The sequence below is a fragment of the Phlebotomus argentipes genome, unplaced genomic scaffold (genome assembly GCF_947086385.1).
Source record: "Phlebotomus argentipes unplaced genomic scaffold, Phlebotomus argentipes genome assembly contig_6, whole genome shotgun sequence".
In the NCBI taxonomy this organism is placed as follows: Eukaryota; Metazoa; Arthropoda; class Insecta; order Diptera; family Psychodidae; genus Phlebotomus; species Phlebotomus argentipes.
This window is the reverse complement of record NW_026776145.1, coordinates 5224326-5247415: the sequence shown is the minus strand read 5'-3', so window position 1 is coordinate 5247415 and position 23090 is coordinate 5224326. Positions and strand designations below refer to the sequence as shown.

Below are 23090 nucleotides of genomic sequence, written 5' to 3'. Positions count from 1 at the left end.
CCCACCCAAAAACTCCGCCCATCGAGGCTCACGCATTTGGATAAAAATAAACACGCGCAGTTTGTGAAGTTTCACATGCTTGCCAATTAAGTGAGACGATGGGAAGCAAACAATAAACACAAATTAATTAATGAGACAGCTGATGTATTTTTGCCGCCTCTCGCTCTCTCTCGCATGAGAAAATTTCCCATATCACTCCTCCTTTTGCCCCATGTTTTTCCATTATTATTAAAAGCTCCTGCGCTCTCGCCTGTGTGTTAACCCAAATGCCTAACCTTTTGTACATTCCAACTGGTGGAGGGAAAAGTTTTAGTGTTTTCGTGGAAGAAATTCCTTCTCCTCCAAAAACCATCTTCATTATTCACACATCTGTCAGAATCATTCAACTTCTTTTTTTTTACGACTCCCCGAGTGGAGAGAGAGACTCAAGACTTAAGCCTAATAATAACTAATCTCCGGGATTAATATATTTAATGTGGGGTTCACACATAATTTAGCATGACACGACACACAGCAATAATTTCTCTCCCAAGACCTGAGAACCCCTCACTTCTGTCCGACATTTATGTCTTTTGATAAAAATGGTGAAATATTGCATTTAGCTGCCCATATTAACAAGGCAATTAATGTTGTGTCGCTTCGTTGTTTGTCGGCGCTGCAAATCTTATTTGTCTCCTTTGCTGAAACACTAAGTCTTTTCCACTTCCATAAGCAGTAGACTAATAAATTTTTCAGTATCTCTGTGAAATCGTTTTCACCTGAATTTTTCCATTTCGCAACACACTTTCCGGCCTTTGTTGCAAAGGGAAAGAGGGAAAAAAACAACAACAACAGTGACTCTGGACTTGTTTCGACTATATATTGTGTGAGCAGAGCGTATATTTATCCACGGATAAAAATTATTTAGTGAATACGAAGTTTGGTGGAAAAATAACCACAAAAGATGCATGGAAAACAAACAAGGGCATTAACTCAACAGCAAGATGTTTCGGCGATATACAGAGACTGGAAAATACAAAGAGACATTTTTTTCTTTAAATATCTTAGATTTTTCCATAAAAATGTCAATCAATTTTTGATTATTCTACAAAATATTCAAATATTTGATTTTTTCTCCACATATTACCGCCAGAGGGCAGCAATTTAAACTCTAAAGGCATTTAGAAGTTCCAATTGTATTTCTCAGAGTAGAATTTAGCCGGAAATTATAGTGGTTTCCAGACTATTTCAAAGCGTTGAAGCCTGCCAAATTGACCCATTTTTTAATTTGCTATTAATTATAAACAATCGGAATATATTTGAATATATTTTTTAAATATTTTGTCAAAAATACTCAATTTTTAAATTGTTATTGCAAAATAATTTTTTTTTAATCAGTTTCTTCAAATTTTAATTATTTGATTTTTGCCATACGAAGTAAAAATCAATATAAAGATCCCTCAAAAATCTACTACTGGTTTTTCGTCTTGATGTACTCTAAATTTTAGGTTCCCAAATCCACAGTAAATATAATCAATTCCTGGAAAAAATCGGTGTATCTTCGAAGCGCCTTGGCTAACGTACACAGTTAAAAATGTTTCATGAATTTTTTAACATTCCTCTTTATTCTTCCTGCCCCATAACATATAGTCAACCCCTTTTGTGCCATTCACCCTTGCTTTTACTGCCCATTTTGTACAGTGAACCCAGAAATGTTCTGAACTCCTCTAGGAAAACCGCAGAAACAACATTCACCGTCTGTGCAGACTGTTCTAAATATTTTCGGTCAGATTGTACTTTTCACGGTGATTTTTTGGCAAGTGTGGAATTGCCTCTCGCAGTCTAGATTCAACTGGGTGAAATTGTGCCAAATTTATGGAAGAAGTTTTTTTCTCATAACACACTAAAGCCTGGCGAGAGGAAATAATTCACAAAGCAGCGAATTCTCGTCCACAATATGACGCCCAATTGTGGTGTTTGTTGTCACCGTTTGTGCATCTCCAATAAATCTCCATTTCTGCAGAAATAGCGAAACACTGTACAATTGCACCCAAACCCCGACAAACATGGCAAAATCCCACCCACTCAGTGACCACAAACATGCGAATTGAAAACCCTAAATCATTCTCTGCACAGCAGACGAAATGCCTCTGTTATTCGTAAATTAATTTTTTCCGCATCAGGCACGGGATGTTCGCGGGAATCGCTTTTCTGCTGAGCAAGTTTTAATAACTATTCAAACACGCTCTTCCCCCGCAAGTTTTGATTGAAAAGTCTGCGGGAAATTCAGCACAGTGCGAGAAATGTGCTTTTGAGAATTGAGCAATATTGTATGACTTGGCGGAGCTCTCAATGAAAATGATTCTCGTAAAATATTGCTGACTTGGGGGATTTTCCTTTTCCCCTAATTGAAAATTCACAAGCGAAATTCTCCACTGGCACAGAGTGCGAATTCATTTACAAGTGGCGCAATTTCGTTTGACACATAGAGATAATGTTCACTACATTGACTTGAAGCGTTGAGAGTTTGTGTGCCTCGCACAGAGAGATTTATTTGTGCAAAATTTAATTGCATGTGGCACTAATTTGCCCTCAAAAATGCACCACTCTCGTCTTCGGAATCACTTTCATCAGCATGCAAGAGCTCATATCTTTTCTGGCATTGTTCTTCCCGCCACAAAAATAACTCCTTCAGCGATCGCCGAGCGTGAATAATTAATTGCTGTGTGCAGTGAATTCTTCTGGGGTATTTTTCAAACAGTTGCTCGCCCCCTTTGACACCGAGTGGCAAAGGCTCATGAAATATTCGCATGGCAAATTCGTCATCGTGTGCGGTAGTCCTCAGGCTGTGCATGGCTAATCAGGGTGAATCTTCTCCAGAGGAGCACACGAGCAGTTTGTATGCAAGGAAACATCTCACCTTGGCATGATTTACTGCCTCTCGCCCAGCACTACACTCGCACCCTCGTCGAAAAGTTGATGTATTGTGCTTGATCCACACCAGCCCCCATCACTGGGGATGAATGATGAAGTATAGCCGGGCTGTGTTTATGAATTTCCCTCTCACTGGACAAATTAGTGCTCCAGAAGCAGCACTGAGAATGGAGCCCCACTAGCAAAATAAACATATAAACATTGATAAAGTGAACCTTCACAATATGCCTCTCACATCAATGAATCTCAATATTTCCCACCATCAGCTGCGAAAGGTAGATTCTGCGGGGGTGAAGTGGGAAGGGGAGAATATACTTTGTCGAATGTATTTATCCTGTGGCGTTTATTTATGCAAAAAGCCATAAACAAGCTTCACAGCAACCCAATGACTATATTTTCAAACTCCCTCCCCGTCTCTGTCCCACATTTCCATTTCAGGTCACCTGCAAATGCTCTCCCTGGCATCTGAGTAAAGCTAGCACGTGGATTTTCAAATTATTTAAGAAAAACCAGGGTTCATTAATGAAAAAAATCGGACGAAATCAGCACTTATAGATTCAGTTTTGAACAACTTTCCTTAATATTTCAAATGTTTACAGTACGAAAGCCATTTAGAATTAAATGCGGAAAGATAAATTGCTTCATTTCATTTCCATGAAGTGCTTATGATTGTTATTAAGGGCCAATTCCGGTTTATAAAATATGTAATAACACAGTTGCTTTTGTGTCTGCTACACGATTCACAAGAACTCATTTAAGAGCTGCATTTTGCTTTAAAAATAGGTCAGTATTATTTTTTAATTAATGCAATGTGAAAAATATCACGTTTTGTATTTTACTTTATATAAAATTTGTCGAATTTAGAAAATTCATGATGAATTTTAAGCAAATTTAAATTTAATTCTAAAATCAGCACTGAATTTTTGAGCAGATTGGCGCGTTAAAGTAATTTGTCGACATTCATTATTTCGCGACTTGAATAATGTCAATACTTTTGAAAAACTACGCTAAATCGCATGCTTTTTAGCAATTATCCCAATTCTCATCCCTCTCAGACCGTCTCTTAGCTGGTGGTTTCACTTCTAACTAAGATTTCAACGACCCGAGATAAACACAAAGTTCATCAAGGTGAAGTCCTTAACTGGAAAACCACCCACGCACAACGAGGACAATAACAGATTCCACTTAATTCAAATAGAATGACAGAAAGTATGGCCAGAACTCATATTCGCCCTGAAACTCAACAAATTTAATTGAAAGTTGTGGGAAAATGACGCCCCCTCGTTGGGTCCTGAATAAATGATCGTCTTGAATGGTCTGAAAGGAGCCTCAACAATCCATAATATTCGAATGACTTCTCGCCAGAGGCGCACCTTCTTTGTCCCCACCTTGGCAGGTTGTTTGTGTATCTCACCGCCTGTGAGGAATTGTTATATTTGAGAAACCCCTGAGCTCAAACACATCACATTGTCTCGGAGGGAAGAAGCTAGACCACAATCAATATAGCACCTTTCCACGTGTGATGTTGTGTACATTGTGAAATGGGCAAAAGGCCAAAATTTTCATCCTCTAGCACACTTTGGGCAAACTTTCGCATTCACTTCACACACACACACAATGCTCAGGCCCGTTTTCTCAGTTATGGGCAGAAAAATCATTGCCCAGAAGTCATTAATTATGAATTAGCTCATAAATGACTCACTACAATCTCTACCGAAATTGTATCAGCATTCAATTTGGAGCAAAAGGTGCGGCTTTTCTGCTCTTTTCCTCCCCGGGTTGACACACTTCACGGATTCCTGCACAGCGACAGTGAAATGGAACTGAATAGTTTTCATTATTTAGCACAGGTGAAATTGTGTCTCCTCTCGCAACTTTGTTCTTTCACCCCATCACGTGACTGTTAAATTTATTCTGTGTCCTCTGGCGTCCTTTCCTCCTGATAAATCACCAATTGAAATGTCCCTCTTTTCCACAACATCCACGCATACACTTTGGCCATGGATTTTTCGCCTAATATAACCCAATGGGGTTATTACAGCTAATACCAGAGATAGCGAGGCTGGAGGAATTGTAAATATTAAATTCGGATAAAGATGCCATGGCGTGGGATTGCCGAGGAAGAGACGCAAAGGAAAACCGATGATAAAGCTTTTGATATAATTTAGCATAAATTTTCCCTTCACAGCTTCTGTCCATCGTCTTTTTTCTGCCATCACCGCCCCTTTTCCCTCTTCATCTCTTCACTCCCGGTCGTTTTTTTTTTTAATCCGAAATTCCCCAAATTTAATATTAAACAAAGCTCACGTCTTCTGATCCTTTCCTTCACAGCCTTTTTCTAAGGGCTTCTGCCTTCTTCTTCCCGAGCTTCTTCCTGTTCTGCGATGACGAAAAATTCCTCGTAGACACTGGATATATGAGATTTTCAGGGGTTCTTAGCTATAAAACTACGCGAAAACATTGTCTTCACACTATCCTGATCGCCACAATCGGAGCTTTTGCAAGCTTCAAAGCTACTTGTAAGCCCCTTGGCATAAGTTTTCCATCCCACCATGACGGACTTATGTCACATGGCTTAGTCTTATATTTCAAGGGTGGGTGACTGAGAAAATCCCCACGAGCTTGACTTTCAACTGCACGCTTTCCACCGCTCACCCCGGAGCTTCGAAAATATACGGAATATACACATTGTGGCATTCCACATATTCTTCCTCCTCATTCATTTTGTACCCCCAGCGAAAGGGGAGCGGGCGGGATATGCGATTTTAAATTGGATTTTCTGGTCGTTATTCGTTTCGTATGCTAATTCCCAACGGTAAATGCCGTTCTCTCGTTTAGTTACGACTCCATCATGTGCAATGACATCCCAGTAAATGGCACGGAATTGTCCATTTCGCTGACGACTTTTTGTGCCAAGTGATGGTGGTGGAGTTTAAGAAAATGCTTCCCCTTCTTCCATGCGAAACTGTAGCTGCTTCGCCACGGCCCGCACCAGAAGACGAAGATATCGGTGGATTTCTGCGCCATACATTCCGGGGCTCTTTCCACTTGAGAGACTCCAGAATATCACACAAAAAAAGCTCTCACACACACACATGACAGAAAAAGCACAAAAGTTAGCACGTTCAAAGAATTGCTATATGGATATTTTTTCTATTCTTTTTGTTTCGTATGCGACCAAACGCGAAAGAGAAGCAGAAAAAAGCGGAGAATTTGAGCTTCTCACACAGATCACATGAATGCAAAAGCTCCATCGTGGAGACGTGATCAGAAATTTTCATTACATCTTTCCGCCCCATTTAAATTTTTTTCCCACCCTGCAAGATTCGACCCATAATGCTCCTTAGGAAGGGGCCGAATTCATGATTTCGTCCACATGTCCCGCATGATTTCCTCATTTTGATGCCCTGAGCTAAAGGAGAAGTAATGATTTACGGACTTTTGATTCTCCAAATGGCTCTCAAGAGCAAAAACGAAAATCCTGTTTATCCATTGGATTCTATTAGTGGTCATAGGGGAGAAATGGGAAATTTTGAGAGTTTTCTGTGGTTCTCTCAAGTCACTCGCAAGTTGAGACCAATAACTTTGTGAATATTCAATCTTTTTTTGATTATTTCCTTAATATTTTATTCAAAATTTGAGTTTTTTGCAATTTTACTTGGGAAAACAATCATTTTTTGATTATTTTATTCAAATATTTATGTATTTGATTGAGACCATTAATTTCCCTCAAAAATCGCTTTGTAAATTGCCCCTTAGCTTCTCCAGAGCTTTACGAAGCTTCTGTCGATGCGCTTGAACAATGTTATGCAAAGTTTCCAGTCAAATTCGAAAATGTGCTCTTGGTTTAAACTAAACGTTCAGCGTCTTTAAAACTTCACGGCTCATTGACTGAACGAAACATTCTGAGCAGCTTAGCAAACTATTTCCATCTCTTCAGTATTCGTGGTGCGTGATTCTCCACCCTTCCGCTTCACTTCCACCCTCTTCTTTAGTTCTTGTATTACCATTTAAATCTGCGCCAGGTTCGAATTACCCTATGGAAAAAAAACAGGCTGAATGAGGAGTCTTTGTATTCTTGAGGCATCAGACGTGGGCATGAGACATTGTAAGCGTGTTAAACAATACTTGATTAAATGTTTGCTGTCAACATTAATCGTCAATCCGTATCGTATTATCCCTTTTCTCGCCATTCTCTTCATCTCACCACACTCGAGGCCCGTCAAGGCCCAACCCCTGAGCGAGTCTCCCTCAGTTACAGGCTCAGATAGCTCTAATGATGAGCTCGTGTGTTTGGGTGGATCCCTCAAGTGGGCCGCCTCTCATCTCGACTGTGGGAAAACGATCTTCCTCGCAGCTCAACAAAAAGCACTATAATTAATGAAGTGAATCGACAATGATGACAACAAAAAGTAGATTACAAAGTTTCAGCGTTCAGAACACAGTGCCATTCATTGAATTTGGCAGATGAGTTGAGCTGGATGGGAATTGAGATTCGGTCAGTGAGTCTTGCCAGGAAATCACAGAAACACACGCCAACGAGAGGAAGGCTTTATAATCCATCACAGCATCGTTATCATAAAAATAAAATGACAACATTTATTGGGACAGCTTGTGAGATTTCCATTTATACAGCCAGTGACCATGTCACAAGCGCTCAGGGTGTGTACTTAATAGAGCAATATGGGGAAAATTGTAAAGGCAATATCTCGGATGGGTCCCTCTTTTAGTCCGCACCGTCAACTCCAACCACATCCCATTAATGTCATGAAATAATAATTAACACACTTGCCCCTCTTCGCATATGTCCACCCAGAGCATCATTCAAAAGCGCCCATACACAGGCTCTTTATTTCCATACGGGCAAAGCCCATCGCATTCAGCCGTGCGGTTGAAGTCATTTCGGGGACAAAAATGCAGGAAACATGGTCGCAAAAGGGGTGGTTTTTCACAGACCTAAATTAATCTACTGTATACAATAGGCGAGCATGTAGAAAACGACGCCCAACTCGTGGACTATAAAAAAGCCAGAGAGAGGACAACTATATGGTCAGTGTTTGTTTAGGCAACTTGCCCCATCCCGAATCCTCGGTGTTTTCTAATTTATTTCCTGCTTACACACTTGATATATTTCCGTGACAACTGTGTAAGCAAACGGCGAAAATGTATGGGTTTCTGGGAACCTTGTTAAATTACAGCATGCCTGATTAATTTACACCCTCAATTGTCATCTCCTGTAGCACGATATGAGGTTCACCCCGAAACCTCATGGTTCATAAGAAAATCATGGCAATTGGGATTCTTTGGAAGCCAAATGAATTTCGTGGCGTCACAGTAGAATGTTTGTTGAGCAAATTAAATTTGTATAAATTTTTAATCATTGAACAATAATGATATTTCGGTCGTTAAAATTAATGCCATGAGATGACTTTTCAATACACTGAATTTCATTGAAACATTCATATTGTCATTTATGCCGAATATTTATTGAAACCATTGTTTGGAAATGTTCCAAAGCATCATTATGTCCTCATTGAGTGTTTATGCGTCGCAATTGCTTTATTTGTCGCAATGAAAAATTCACGATTCTCTATCACAACACGCAATTTTTCCTCTAAACATATCAAAGGTCAGTGAACAATTACCAAATGTTCAAAAATAGACTAGAATCAAGGGGGAGATCAAATGGTCAGAAGTTTTTTACAGTTCAGTAGAAGTATTTGGAAGTGGAAGTTGAAACTTTCAAAAGAAATTATCTCAATACTTGAAGTAAATAATGAAATCTAATGAGGATTACAAGCTTTCAATGTGAAACTGATGTCAATTATGCTAAGATTGATCATGTTGATCAGTTTTCGGTTAGATTTCAGTTATATTATGATTATATTCCAGTTATTAGTTGATTTTGATCATGTTTCAAACAATCCATGAAATCTGAAGTTCTGGGAAATGTTAAGAATCTTTCACCTAAATTGTGGAAGTGTCAGTAAGTGGTGTACACAATTTTGCTGTATTTTCTCCGCCTTGACTAGAACAAATACGACAAACACTGTGAGACGTGGACAAAAACAAACCCGACCAATTGTCGTGAGAGAGAGAGAGAATGAAAAATTCCCTTTTGGCCATTGTATTGTAGGAAAATGTGGCAGAAGAGCATCAATCTTGTGACCATAAATAACGAGAAAACACCCATACATAACCTGGATGCGAAGCGGTGAATCACACGAATGCTGAAGCACACGTTCGGATGGGTGAGAAGGAGAGAAAATCAGTGTGCGAAAAGTACATTAACACAACTCTCTGGCTTACCATTCTTGTCTCCGATAAATCAGCGGAATTATTCTGAGGCGACCAATTAATGTTTAATCTTTTCCCGTACATCTTATGTTGCCTCGCACACGCTTGAGTTTCTGCCTGGCGGCACGAGGGAAAATGAGTGGATGGAAGTTGGGAGCGAATGTGGAGAATGGCCTGGTGGTATTTCGGGGGATGGAAGACGCTGTTCTTTGTTAGGTGAGACAGCAGATGCTTTTCTTTGCCGCGGAATTTTCTCATCTGCCACAGTCTTGTTCAGTTAACCTGACAGATAAGCCCCGCTATGAGTGGATGAAGCATTTTTCATGCGAAGAGAGTTGACAATTCGAGCGATTTCTTGCCCACAAAGTCTCCTCCGCCCAGTAAACCCGAAGAAATCATTGCCCTTGTTCGGTTAAGCTTCCTATTAATTAAGGATTCCCACTTAACGCCCCAAATCTCACCTCGTAAATGAATACGCACGTGATGAAGTGGGATCAGTCTGTCTGGGGGTGGAATATCTCTGGTGGAATCGCGTGTTCTTGAACTCCCAGTGGCGGGAAAGACATGAAGTGGAAGATCTGAGGGTATAAAAGAGCAAGAAAACTACATCGCATAAATTCTCATGTCATTCGCACAGGGGCGAGAATGAGGGGATGGGCAAAAAATAAAACCGACATATACACATTTCCAATTTCCTTCCTCAATACAAAACATCGTCATCCCTCTTCCACTCCACCTTTCGCATGCTCAACCCCCAACCGTGAGCGACACCCGTGGAGAGCTTTCCAAGTGAAACAGTCGGAAGCTGAGACTCACTTTCAGGCTAATTGTTATCTATTTGTAAAGTAAATGGAGAGATGATGGCTTGTGTATGATTTCGTTATTCTACACCCGCGCGCGCTGAGTTTTTAGCGAAGTGAGCATCAGACTTCCTACACGCGATGGAGGGTTGAAAACGCCCCGAGAAGAACAACATAATCCCCCAGCATCTCTTGTCATATAAATTGCATGGGAGGCTAAGAGGGAAAACGATCCGATCCCAACACTTTTGAACACTTGATACTTATATTTACTACCATTTCCCTGTCGTGAATACACAAAACCCCCTTCGGCCTCGGCGAAGGAATTAAAAGTGATGAGACACAAGCTCAAGGATGAGCCCAATTTTTCACAAATTTATGGCAACTTCCACCACTTCAGACACAATGCCACTTCCATCGTTCGGAAACTATGGCAATGTTGCGCCTGAAAAAGACACCCCTGGGGCAAGACAGGGGCGGAACAGCCCCACATGGAAGCACAAATGGATGGGAAAAATCTTTCCATCTCGTTTCACTCCTCCTGGCCCTTCAACCCTCCCTGGGAAGTATCCGATTTCGACGACATATTTTCCTTCTTCAGATTTTCAATTATCCTCATCCGCTCCACACTCCAGCCTTCACTCCCACCACACGCTCTTTTTATGGCTGAAATGTGTCCCATTTTCCAATATTTATGTACATCCATGAAATCCCGAGAACGAAAATGTATACCGTCCATTTGGGGTGGTTTCCGTCCAATGACCCAAAATTCTTGCCTCTTGCCCAGCCTCTCACTTCGTCCCCATTATTTTGGCACTGACCACACTGTCAGATTCTCTCTTTCTCTCCCTCTCAGCTCGCTTCCTTCTTTTGCGCCCTTTAACTTCAGGCCTGTGCAGAGTTTTGCCCACAGGAAATGTCCTTCACTGACTCTCTGCACGCGACCTTACTTTGTCTTGAATTTATGGTCAGGACGCCTTATCTTTCACTCCTTTTTAAAGCTGCAATTCTCATTCTCAAATTCCTGCATTGAACTGCTCAAGAGCGCTGCCCAGAAGCTTTCACTTCATTATAGTGAATCATTCTCATGAATTTTCACCATCGCTTCTGCGAAAAGGTCACTCAATTGAGAAAAAAAGTGGGGAAAAAACCTCCGCAGAGAGTGGATTGAGTTTAATAATTCATTCGTGATTACTTTTTCTGCTAACCATGAATAATCTTCCACAATTTAATGCAAAATCACAGAATCCTGAGAAACTTGAAAAGAAATTCTCCTCATTCGTATGCCAAATAACAAATAAAGGATATTTTTAAAAATTCATATCATAATTATAAGGAATATCTTAGAATATAATTAGTTCTTATAGTGAATTTATAAATTTATTTTAAATTCTTTAAGTATTACAGATTTTCCTCTGTTTTTTTTTTCTTAATTTTACGCAGAAAAGTCTATAAGTAATTACATTTTTCTCATAAAACCCTGTCATTTAGAGTAAATTTCTGCGAAAATTGCTGTGAAAGCGAATTTATGACGCAGTGTACTTTGTAATTAACACAGAAAGCATAAGTAACACAGCATAATTATGACTTCCTGCAGGGGAGCTTTCATGGAGCTTCAAGAAATTATAGAATCATATCTATTCTCAAGCCCTTCCGTGTGATTAGAGCGTTAGTATGCGTTAATTTGCAAACTATTCTATTGAATAACTTGATAATTTCCCCAGTGAACGCAATTAAGATTAATTTGTTGGAAAAACTAATCCTCGCAAGTGACACATTCCGGTGTCATTTGAAATTAAACACAGCCTGAAATGTGTGTCATGGCAATGCGGGGACTGTTTGCATGGAAAACATGTGCAGTAAAATTGTGTTTTATGACGGCGCTTTGGAGTGCCATTTTTGCCTCCCTTACGGCACTTGTGTGCTCAACTGGCGGAGCGATTATTGCAAAATTGCCGTGGAAACGCTCTGGGTTCGCGGAAAGTTGGGAAAAACTGCCGGCTTTTTCGTCGTTCGATTTCTTATTGGATTGATGAAGGGCTGTGTTCGGTTTATAGACGGATGACTTGGCGGTTTTCAGTTGAGCTCCCACGAAAATTGACGACTAATAAAATTTAGTTTTATGCACAATTCCCTCCGTTCGCCAGTCGTCCGCCTCATTCCGGCCGGATGACTGTTTGGGGTGTGTGTGTGTGCTTTTTTGCGGGCCTTTTTCGAGGAAGTGTATTGCAAGTGATGATGACTATGGCGGTCGGAATTGTGCTTGATGGGAGAGAGCTTTCCGCCGTCTCTCCACGGAGGGGGTCCAAAGCGCCATCGGTGGTGTTTTGTTGTATGTTCGTGGGACTATAAAAGTGAAAGATGAAGATGGAAAACCAGTTACACGATTTCCATAAAGCTATATAAAAGTTTTCCCACAGACCATCATTCTGGGGCGTCATACACCCTCGAATGCAATAAAGGATGGTGACATGAATGTTTCTTTCTCTTCCCTACCGCAACTTTATTATCATCATATTCGCCCGCCCAACTGCAAATGAGGAGTGTGAGGCTCAAGTTCCCTTGAACGGTTCATCCTCTTCATCATCCTTGAGAAGCCCATCTTCGTCCATTGTGTCATCCAGACATTTCAATATGATGAAAAATCGTAAATTTCCCCTCCATCGCTCGCCGGCTTTTCCTTTTTTGACAACAAATTCGCTGAGTCAATATTCCGCTACTTAAAGTTCCACTGTTGATTGCTGCTTTCATTATTTTCCAAAGACTCACCACAGACAACGCGGAGCTCCATTGAATTTCCACTGTCTCTCTCGTCGATTGGAAAGGACTTTCGGGCAATATATTTTCTCCCACTGACATAGTGGACATGATTGTAGATTTTATGAGCGAGAGTTTGATAGAATAAAAACAGGGAGAAAAAGCAGCAAGTAAAATAAATGAGTGGCGGAGGAAAAATAGCACAAAAGTGGAGAAAAGGATGTATTTGGCATTTATCGACCAGTTGATGGATTGTACCATTTCGACTTTATGCAAGTTTTTTGCCCAAATCACCTCTGTCGAAGAATTTCCAGGTGGCATAAAAACTAAAGCAGAGGCATGAGCTTTTTGCCATGTGCTGAGCTTTCAGCCAAATATTTTCAATAAAGATTTTTACGTGGAGTCTACATGAAAACATGCAGAATTAATACTTCCCTGGAATAGAAATGCACAATGTATCATTGATGTATGAAATTCAACTGTGGCTGGTAAAGTTTTCCAACCGAAACTCACGTGATATATACATATGTATAGTGGATTTTGCACACATCGAGAAGCATAAAAATCCATTGGCCACATTACTCCGCCACAGTGAACTTTAGAGGTTGAGTCATAAAACTACATACATCGTCAGAGAGCTTAAAAGCTCCAATTGAGTGTTTTCTCCCGCTGAGAGGGTAGAGTAATATATTTTGAGGGCCAATTTTCACGACGGCATACTTTTTTTCCTCTCGCAAAATGCCATCGCTGAAATATGCCTCTATTTTTCTTTCTCTCTCATAATTCGTCAATTGTATCGTTTTCTCTCCGTCTCAACACTCAAATCAAGCAATTTTGCGCCATTTTCTTGTCTACGCAGATGATAAATTCCCATCCAATTCATCAAATGACAATTGCCGAAAAAAAACCTCCCCTTTCTGGGGATGGGATTGGGAAAGGGAGAAAGCGAGAATAGGCACAGATGACGCTAAGTAGAGGAGGTGGATTGAAAAATAAAAGCCACCACGAAGCTTTGAAAATTCAAGCATGAGGCATGACGAGGTAATCGGATTTCGTGATTTTCCACCCTCACTTCACACGTTTTTACTCACTTTTTCTCAACTGAACATTTCGGAGATGAAATCTAGCAGAGAGTATGCAGAAATGTGTACATAAATCAATAATTTGCCTTCTCCTTCACTGCCTTACACTCTCCATGATTTCTCTTTTCCCAGATATAATGTGACACATTTGTGGGAAAAATTCTCTCCATCGAGCGTCTCCTTGGCGATATTAGATAATAAAATTCACTTGAGGAGTCTCCTAGTGTCGCACCACTGAAAAGTGTGGTGGAAAATGTGAATTGCTCAGTAGGAAGGACACAAACAATTCAGCAGTATAATAATTTTCTCCTTTACATTCATCTTTTAAGTATTTTTCTTGTTATTCTCCTGCGATTGCACACAAGTTTCGGCATTTCCTCTTCCACTTCCTTTTTCATTTCATTTTATTTCACATCGTGTGACAACAGCAAAACACCCACAAGAGAGAGAGAGAGGAAAAGTTCTCGGGAGCTTTCTCGCGCTGTGCTGGGAAAACAAGGTGGAGAAAAGTAGAAAAAAAAAACCGTCTGAGGGTGGAAAAGGTGAGATGAGAGAGCATGGGATTTGCAGAAGCGGAATGAGACGATAAGAAAATTAATTTTCCACACAAAAATTGAGCATTCCCATGACATTTGTAGATATAATTTATTATTTATTGCACCCAAAGAGATTCGAGATAGCCCACACTTTCTCCCCATCCGGATGTGCTCTCTCGCTCCAGCACGTGAGTGCCTTCGAAAGCTCAGTGAATTTAAAGCTGGGGGGAAATGCATGAATAGATTGCTAGAGCTCGGTTCGTTGCACACTTTTAGAGTTCATGTTTGGAAAAATTTATGATCCTGGCCACTATTTTCTACCCTCTTCGGTGTCATTCGCCCACCCAAAACCACCCCCTTTTGCACCTTTCGCAGGTGCAACGCTGGGAAATTCATTTGGCCAGGCATGGATGGGGAATGGGTCTGAGATAAACGATGGAACTGTTCTGGAAAATATATGTGTTCAATATCACCTAATTAATGGCATTAAATTTAATTGCACAATAAGTTATGAAAAGCAGATAATTTTTTTTAATTGACCCAATTTTTCGATTATATTAAGCTTGACATATAATATACATCATTTATCTAATCAATCTGAATTTCATTTCTCTGATGCTGAGGAAAAATCCTCTGAGTCGTAAAGCAGGTCGTAAATTGTCGCAGAATCCTTATTTTTAATTAAATCTCTACACGTTAAATATTTGAGAGTGGAAGAGAGAATTATCGACAACACATACCATCAATTTATTCTAATGTACATTGCCATTATCCTGTGCAAATTTGCATCACGTTTATCGTGTGTTTTATATTGGCGCCATTCTCCGTTTCTCATGCACTCGATCCGATAATTGAGGGGGATTTTCCATGTTGCTCCCGATTCTAAAACACCATCGGATGAAAATACAGAAAGCTCGCGTTTGTGAAAGATGCGGGGGAAAAAATGTATTCAAATTACAGATAGTTTTTATGTAAATTTGATCCACAAGTGAACAATTCTTCCACCATATCTCTCTTGCTTTGATTTATGTCGGGACATCACAGCAAAATTACAGGATATCTTTCCTCCTCTTTGTCACACTCATTTAAATATTTATGTCCATGGCGAATTTTTTCGTGATGCTGCACACAATTTTTCGAATTGCAATGTGAGTCGAAATATCGAGGAGGCAATTAAAAGGAAATTCAGTCAGAATAATTTGACACACACAATTTAGTGGATATTTTCCTCTCATTCATTGAGATTCCAATTTCTTCTATGCTCACATATATTTTTGTGAGTATTTTCGCTTGTGTGTTTTTTTCCTCGCTGTCAAGCTATAAATTTCCTATAAACAATTGTTTGGAATATTTTTTATTCCACGACACACGAGAGAATTTATTTGTTGATTTCACATGCTATAAAATAACGTGCGATTTTGAGGTGGAAAATGAAAATTCTGTGTGGTATTTGGGGCGAAAAGTGTGTGTGTGTTTTGCTTGGCAAGCGTGAAGAAAGATGTCTTCAAACCACCCACAATTAATACCCAAAGTTTCTCAAAGGCCAGAACAGGTGTTTGTCTCAATGTCTGTCCGGTTATTGTTGGAAACAATATAATGAGAAAGCGCGAAAGAATGGAGAAATCAGAAGAAAGTTAATTGAAATTGGTAACAAGAAACACCGCGCGAGATTGTGACATTCCGTGCGTTTCCATATATCAAACTCAAATTCCTTTCGCGAAGAAAAAACCTCACACTTTTCATTTGCATTCACAATTCGAGAAAATAAATTACACGAAGAATGCAGATAATTAAAATTTTCTTCCTTTTCGCACTGACAAATTTCACGAATTGCTCTCTGGGTATTTTTGCGTGCGGAAAAGTTTTATTTTTCGCACATTCTTTCACACTTTCCACCCCTAAAGAGCGCCCTGACGGATATTTAGCTCTTTTTTTGCGTGTGTCTCCTCGCGGAAAAATCCCTCCCATGCGGCACGCTCCATCCTCTGGAGAGTATGGCAGAATTTGTGGATATTGTGTGCTGTGCATTCTAAATTTATATGGGTCCATTTCGGCGAAAAATTCATGCTATTTGCATATCTCACGTGGGAGGATATTTTGCATGTCGCTATCTCTCAATGTTGTGTAGAATTCAGTGACACATTGTAAATAACAATCTTTGATTCAACACATCCCGTCATATAAATCATGACGCATTTCCTGTGTTGTATTTTATGGCTTTGCAACGAGTGCGTCACTCACTGAAGATGACATGTTGCGTGCTGAGTTTTATTTCCCATCTTTGTTAAATCTGCACCAACTTTTCCTTTAAGAGTTTTGCTTGATCAATGCAAAATCTGCCATTTCCAAGGGATTGTTAATATCTGTTAATATTTCGGTGTTGAATTTACAGAAAAGCTTAAATTAAGAGTTGATTTAATTGTCTATTCATGAATGTTTACCCCAAATTAGTGATTATGATGAGCTTAGAGTTTTATTCCTGTGGAAAATGAGAGTTATAATGTTGGATTTCAATTTAAAAAGCCTTTTCTGGGTCAATATTCAACATATTTCGGGCTATTCCGTTCTTTGATTTGAACTTTAAACTTCCCTCCATTCCTAATTCGATATTATGGTTTGGAAATCGTATAGTTAGATTAGTTAAAAACGCAAAGAAGTTCTTTTTTGATCAAGATCCTTGTCAAGATCACGCCAGAAAGTCATAGACTGTGCAAATTTGTGAAACGGGAAGGAAAATGTCGCGAAAATGCGATATTAGTAGCTTCCCAAACGAGTATAGTAGAAAACAATGTGAAAAATGACATTTTGGGCTTTAAAAAGAGTTCTTAGGAGAAGATTCAAACCCCAAGGATGGTGTTTAAAGCGTCAAAGAGCATGTTAAGAAGCCTTTAAATAAAAAAATCGAAAAATTCAGGTGCGGAAAAAATTGTTTAACAGGTTTTTGATCACAAGTGTGAAAAGTAAGAAAATGTTTTGAGGAAAATAAAAATTTCAGCACAGATTTAGTGGGAATTTGCGGTGAGAAATGAATATTGGTTGGCAGTTTATGAATTTTTAAGCCTTTTTATGTAGTTCTTTTCGAATCGAATCAATCTGGAAATTCCCGAATAAATTGCATCTCTGTGCATCGCGACAAAATCGACATTACCAACCCATTGGCAATTTCAGCTGATCTTCTATACCTTGAGAGGAGAGAAAATTGTGAAATTACTATGAGAAATAATTGGCAAAATGCATTTACAGCGAAAACTGGGTGAACAAAACGCATTATCATAAAAATATTATGTTAATTGCTGAAAATTTGAATACTAATTCAATTACATTTGCGAGCCTCCCTTTCCGTGTTCGTGTCATTTTCTGCACAATTCCCCGGGAATAGAGCCATTGTGATGGCAATGAGAGGGTGTTCTGTGCCATTTTGTAAGAAATTGCGGTGCTTCTCGCCAGCTTAAGCTTATCTCACCTTCAATTTGCATTGTGAAATTTTTCACCATGGCACACAATTTTCCTGTGACTTCCGGGGATCCAATACTGGGTGTCCCCCGAATATTTTACACCGGCACTTGTGAAGCTTGTTTAGCGTGAGATACAAATTTAAGTCTGTGTCGAGAAGCCCTCTTTGCATGCCGCCTCCTCAATCTCCGGACGCTCGGCACGCCCTAATAACGGCTAATACGTCTTAAAATGACTTTATCACGTCATTTCATCAAAGGTTTCGAGAGGCCACACACCCTGAGCGGGGGCGGAAGTCGGGGTGGCTGCCGCAACACAGAATGAACATTCACACATCCAGCGGGGGGATTTGGGGCGGCGGACGGGGTGGGGAAATTGGCGAGAAGGGGTGCTGGATTAGATGGCCGGGGAGACGCTGGCAGAATCATCGTTATCACGAAGCGAGGGTGCCAAGCACTTGCTCCCTCTCACCCCCCATTTCCATAGACGAACATAATTTACTTGGAAATTAACGTTGGGGTGCAAGAGATGCTGTACGCGAGATACTTTAGATCATACATTTTATGGCAATAATAAACTTGCCCCGCTTTTCACTTGCCTCACAACGCAACTAATAATGTAGTTGTGCTCAGAGATATGCGATCATGGGTGGCGAAAGGGGCGAAAAGGGAGCCAAATATGATGAGAATTACGCTGAGATGGAGTTTGTTATAATTCTGACTTAGATATTTAAGCATCCGCAAAGGAGCAATTCTGGTACAAATTAGCAGATATGCAGCGAAATCACTACACGTAAATATGTAGGGAATTTGTCATGGGATTTGTGTGACCCTTTTCCAATTTCACCTGTTTGAGTAGGAAAAGTTCGGGTGTATTTAATGAAAATTTCGATACAAATTATCCTTGTCCTCTAGCTGGGAAATGTAAATCCCATTGGAAACTCATCAAAGTGAATAAATTAATTGTGGTGTTCCCGGGAAAATATTCCACCTGATGGCTTTAATCAAAATCAATCCGTGCTGTAGTTCGCATGAAAAGGCCATTTGAACGAGAGCTTTTCACCGCACTACACGTACAATGGATAAATGACTCAATTCCACGATTACAAGACCATGCTTTGCTTTCAACGCAGTTTCCGCTTCTCCAATATCTCAATTAATTAATTTGAATGCCATAGTATTTGAGAGCCACTCCAAAGCGCTCTTTAGTTGCTAATAAAGTAACTCTGCAACTATTATATTTTGCAAATCAGTTTTCAAACTGCAAATACGAGCACAATTACGTCAAAATTGCCACTTGCGTAATTAATTACGCGTTAGAAGCCACGTTTTTCCAAGGAACTCCCCAATATTAAATGTACTTTCCCATGCTCATCAGCACTGGGAGTAATTTAATATGGAAACCTATTCATACATAATCACACACATCGAAATATCTGTTAGCTCATATTAAATTCATTAGTGCAGTGTCTCGAGATCATCTTGGGTCTGGATTATCTCCCAAATGAGATGCTTTCTTATCGTGATGCGAGGAGCTTTCTGACATGCAATCAGAGTCCTCGGAGAGAGGCGATTGAGGCTGTGACTGACCAATGGCGCAATTCATGGGATTATTGGGTGATGTTTGTTCAAGATTGAGGCAAAAATGTTGGGGCTGCCCTAATGCAAATTGGCACATTCTTCCCGAACGCTTTCGTTGACCTTTCGACCCATAGCAAATATTGCCTCTGAGATTTCCCCAGAGATTCAATATAAACTCCAAGAATATGACCGGTGGAGCGATTTGCTCGGGAGGGTGGCGAAATAGTCGGGAAGGCGCATGTATATTAAATTCATAAGATTGTCATCACCGGATTTATTTGACATCGAAAATTTTCGGCGCGACTCGAAATTTATATTGAGATTTCTTCCTCGTTCTCCTCTCACACCCACTCAATCCCGTGTCAGATGATATTCCAAAGGCGTGAGGTGAAAAAGAAGAAGCTTTGAATTGATGTTGAGAGTTTAATGTTGAAAAATATTATGCTTTAATAGCACTTTATGGGGGCTTTAGCGCACATTTGCCCGCGAAGACATCGAAAGTGGCTTTTGGCATCCCACATTCTGTGACTTCACGCCATTTCGTCATTCAACATCGCGTTTCAGGTGAAATCCCGAGGTTTCTCAGTATCACGGGACAGGAAAAACTCTCACGAGCAGTGATGTGGCAATAAAAATGATATTAACGTATCGATTTTCACCGATCAATTCACAGAAGATTGAATTTGACATGCGGGCACTTCTTAGGATTTGTCTTGGCAATTAAATTTAATGGCATCGAATGAGTGTGATACCACCAAGAGGAAAATAATCAAGTTTCTCTCGGTGTATTTTCATGAGTGGCTTGTGGTGTAATTTTCTCCATGGAGATTAACTCAACTTGACGTTGCTGGGAAGAAATCGTACTACTGCTCCTCACCATTCTTCACTTTCCCATCAATTTTCCACGGCGTATCTCAAATTGAAATTTGTCCCCAATAAGAGGGCATAAATTTCATGTCAAACGGCGGAAAATTGAATAGCGAGCAAGTTCTTTTCGCCGCGTGCATTGATTTTTCCTGGGCATTATTAGAGGAGTAAATGAAATGTTTGAAAGTGTCTTCAGAACCCCATAAATTTCATCCGTCTTTAGCTCTTTTTCAATTAACCAACTCATTAAACTTGCTTGAAATTTCACGTTTTCAAAGGTCAGCAATGCCAGAAAAAATGAATAACCTATATTAATCGATATTTTTACACTCCAGCAAGTTTTCCCCAAATATTAGCAATGCCCCAAAACACAACAAATAAATCAGGATTGGGTGCAAAATATGGGTCATTCACTCCGCAGGGTCGCAGTTAAATTTCCCTCTGATCCGGTGGCAAATGAAAGTTGCATTGCTTGCATTCGAGTCGCGGTTTTTCGCTAGTCTGCACGTTTTTTTCCAGTGGGTGTTTCATTTGAAACGCGTTTTGGTGCCAGAAAGGAAAATAATATGAGAGAAAAGCTAGGGTGCAAAAGAATAAATAAAAAGTTCTGAGTCATTATTTATTCTTTCGCTGCGGAAACACCAAAAATGCTTTTACCATATTTCACCCCGAATGAAGTGTATAAGCTCTCCCTTTCCAGCGCAGTGTCCTTTCTCTCATTTCACTTTCACATTGGGCATTTGGGTGAAGTTTTGGGGCGCTTACGAGCATTGAATTATGGTTTAGTGGCTTTTAAAATGCGTTTAGCCTTTGAAAATACAACATCAAATGCAAATTTGTCATTCTCACCCCCGCTCTTGAAGTGCACAAAATTGGATTATGTACTTTAAAAGCTGGGGAAAAGTCAGTCAAATGACATTTCTTGCCCTCTGTCTGTCTTGTCAACTTCGTCAAAAATTCCTTCTCTGCCGCTTGAAAATCTTATCATACGAGTTACGTGAAAAATTCACAGGGAATTTACACTTTTATCTCATTTCAAAGTCATGTCTCGAGATATTCATGCAGACAGATTGTAACGTGAACTCGTGTAGCGGGAAGTTCGAGGGCATGCGAATCATGTAAAAACCATTCTTGCACACACATGATGACTCTTCCCATTTCGCGTGCCACACTCAAAAGCTCCCCGCGTGAAAAAGAGTTTGAAGTGGAAGGAAACAAGCGAGTAAACAATTTACATAAGACATAAAATCCGAATATGCTCGCCTGTGTTTTCCTCCACACACACACTTTCGATGCTTCGAATTGCCTCTCGCGAGGCTCCTTCGCGGCCCCTCGAAAGGCACTTTTTCACCCGCTGCGGCTGGCCTCATGGCGAATGTGCGGTGCTCAGCTGTGCGCCGAAGGTGGCAAAGAGACGAATTGTGTACGGCATGTTGTATGATATTCAATGTGTATCACTTCTTGATTCATAATTTATCATTTCTGACACAGTACAGCGAAAGCAAAACACCCCACTCACCCCCCGTCCGAGCCTTCTCCTCCCAAATCTGTCGCTGTGGGTGTGGGATAAACAGAGAAATCAGAAATTGTGAAATGTGTCACGTTTAATAACACTATTTTGCTTACACTTTTCCTCCATTCTCACACTATCTCATGTCATCTCGCCCGAAGGCGGCCATCCTCCCGCCCACAAGCAGTCTTCAGCCATCAGAAATATCACCCACACGCACTTGTAATCTTACACTCTCGATCTGGCTCCGCAGATAAGGACACTACGACAATCCTCCCACACACAGCCATTCACTTGGTGATAAAATGAAAAATTTCCATCATGAAAAATATCCCTTCTCTCACTCATCACTCATGCAAATAGCACATGTTTAAGGACACATATTTCAACCCTAATTCCTTATCCTTTATTTCTCCGCAACCCACAGGAGCCGCCGTTGGGAGCTTCCAGGGCCAGAATCATGGTCACAATACATTAACTGAGCGGACAACGCCGATGCCATCGCTGGGCTACATTTCCCCGGCGTACTTTGACATTTCCATGCCACGAAATGTGACCGCTCTTGTGGGCAAATCGGCCTATTTATCCTGCCGCGTCCGGAATCTCGGCAATAAAACCGTAAGTAGATTCTTCTATTGACAACAATTTTGCCCAAAATATTTTGTACACTCATTTTTCTGGAGGCACTGAGGAAAGTGAGGAAAATTCCTGCACAACTTTTCAGTAGGGAAGAAAATTACCCCAGAAGTTTGCTATTCGATAGTAAAGTAACTCTTGAATCTTCTTTCTGCTCAAATATTAACTTTGCACATTTCACATTTTAATAAAGTAGACAAGAATTAAGGAGACCATAAAATGAAAATAATACATTTGATCTCTGTGTTTTGAAGTCTATACTCAGGAAATAATTACGAGCTACCTGAGAAATTTGTTTCTCACGATTTTATCAGAGATTAGAGAGACTTTTGAGAACAATTCTAAATTGATCTTAGAAGTAAACTGGTTGGAATTCGTCTTAAACACCAGAAAAATTCCTTTATTGCGCACTCAATTGTGCTCCAAACTCTCTTGCCAAAATCAGAGTTCCTCTGGATTTGCGTATTGTTCACTTAATCAAATTTCACACAGAAAACTTAAAAAATCCAGTAAAAAATTAAAATCGACGGGACAATTATCCCAAAGACACATTGGATTTATTTAAACCTCATTCAGAATCCTAAACATATTTAAGTGACAAAGATTCAAGTGTTACTCGTGTCGTTCTATTTAAGTTCATAAAGGAATTAAGGAATAGG

General features: G+C 40.0%; 1 protein-coding gene across 2 annotated transcripts in view; it reads left to right on the top strand.

Annotated features, from left to right (window-relative positions):
• The window catches only part of LOC132260490 (zwei Ig domain protein zig-8-like), a 43660-nt gene that overhangs the window by 11663 nt on the left and 8907 nt on the right, over positions 1-23090 (top strand). For both annotated transcript variants that reach the window (XM_059758647.1, XM_059758638.1), the window contains exon 3: positions 22223-22413. In XM_059758647.1, coding sequence (XP_059614630.1) covers positions 22223-22413 — 191 coding nt within the window. The remainder of the gene's footprint in view (positions 1-22222; positions 22414-23090) is intronic.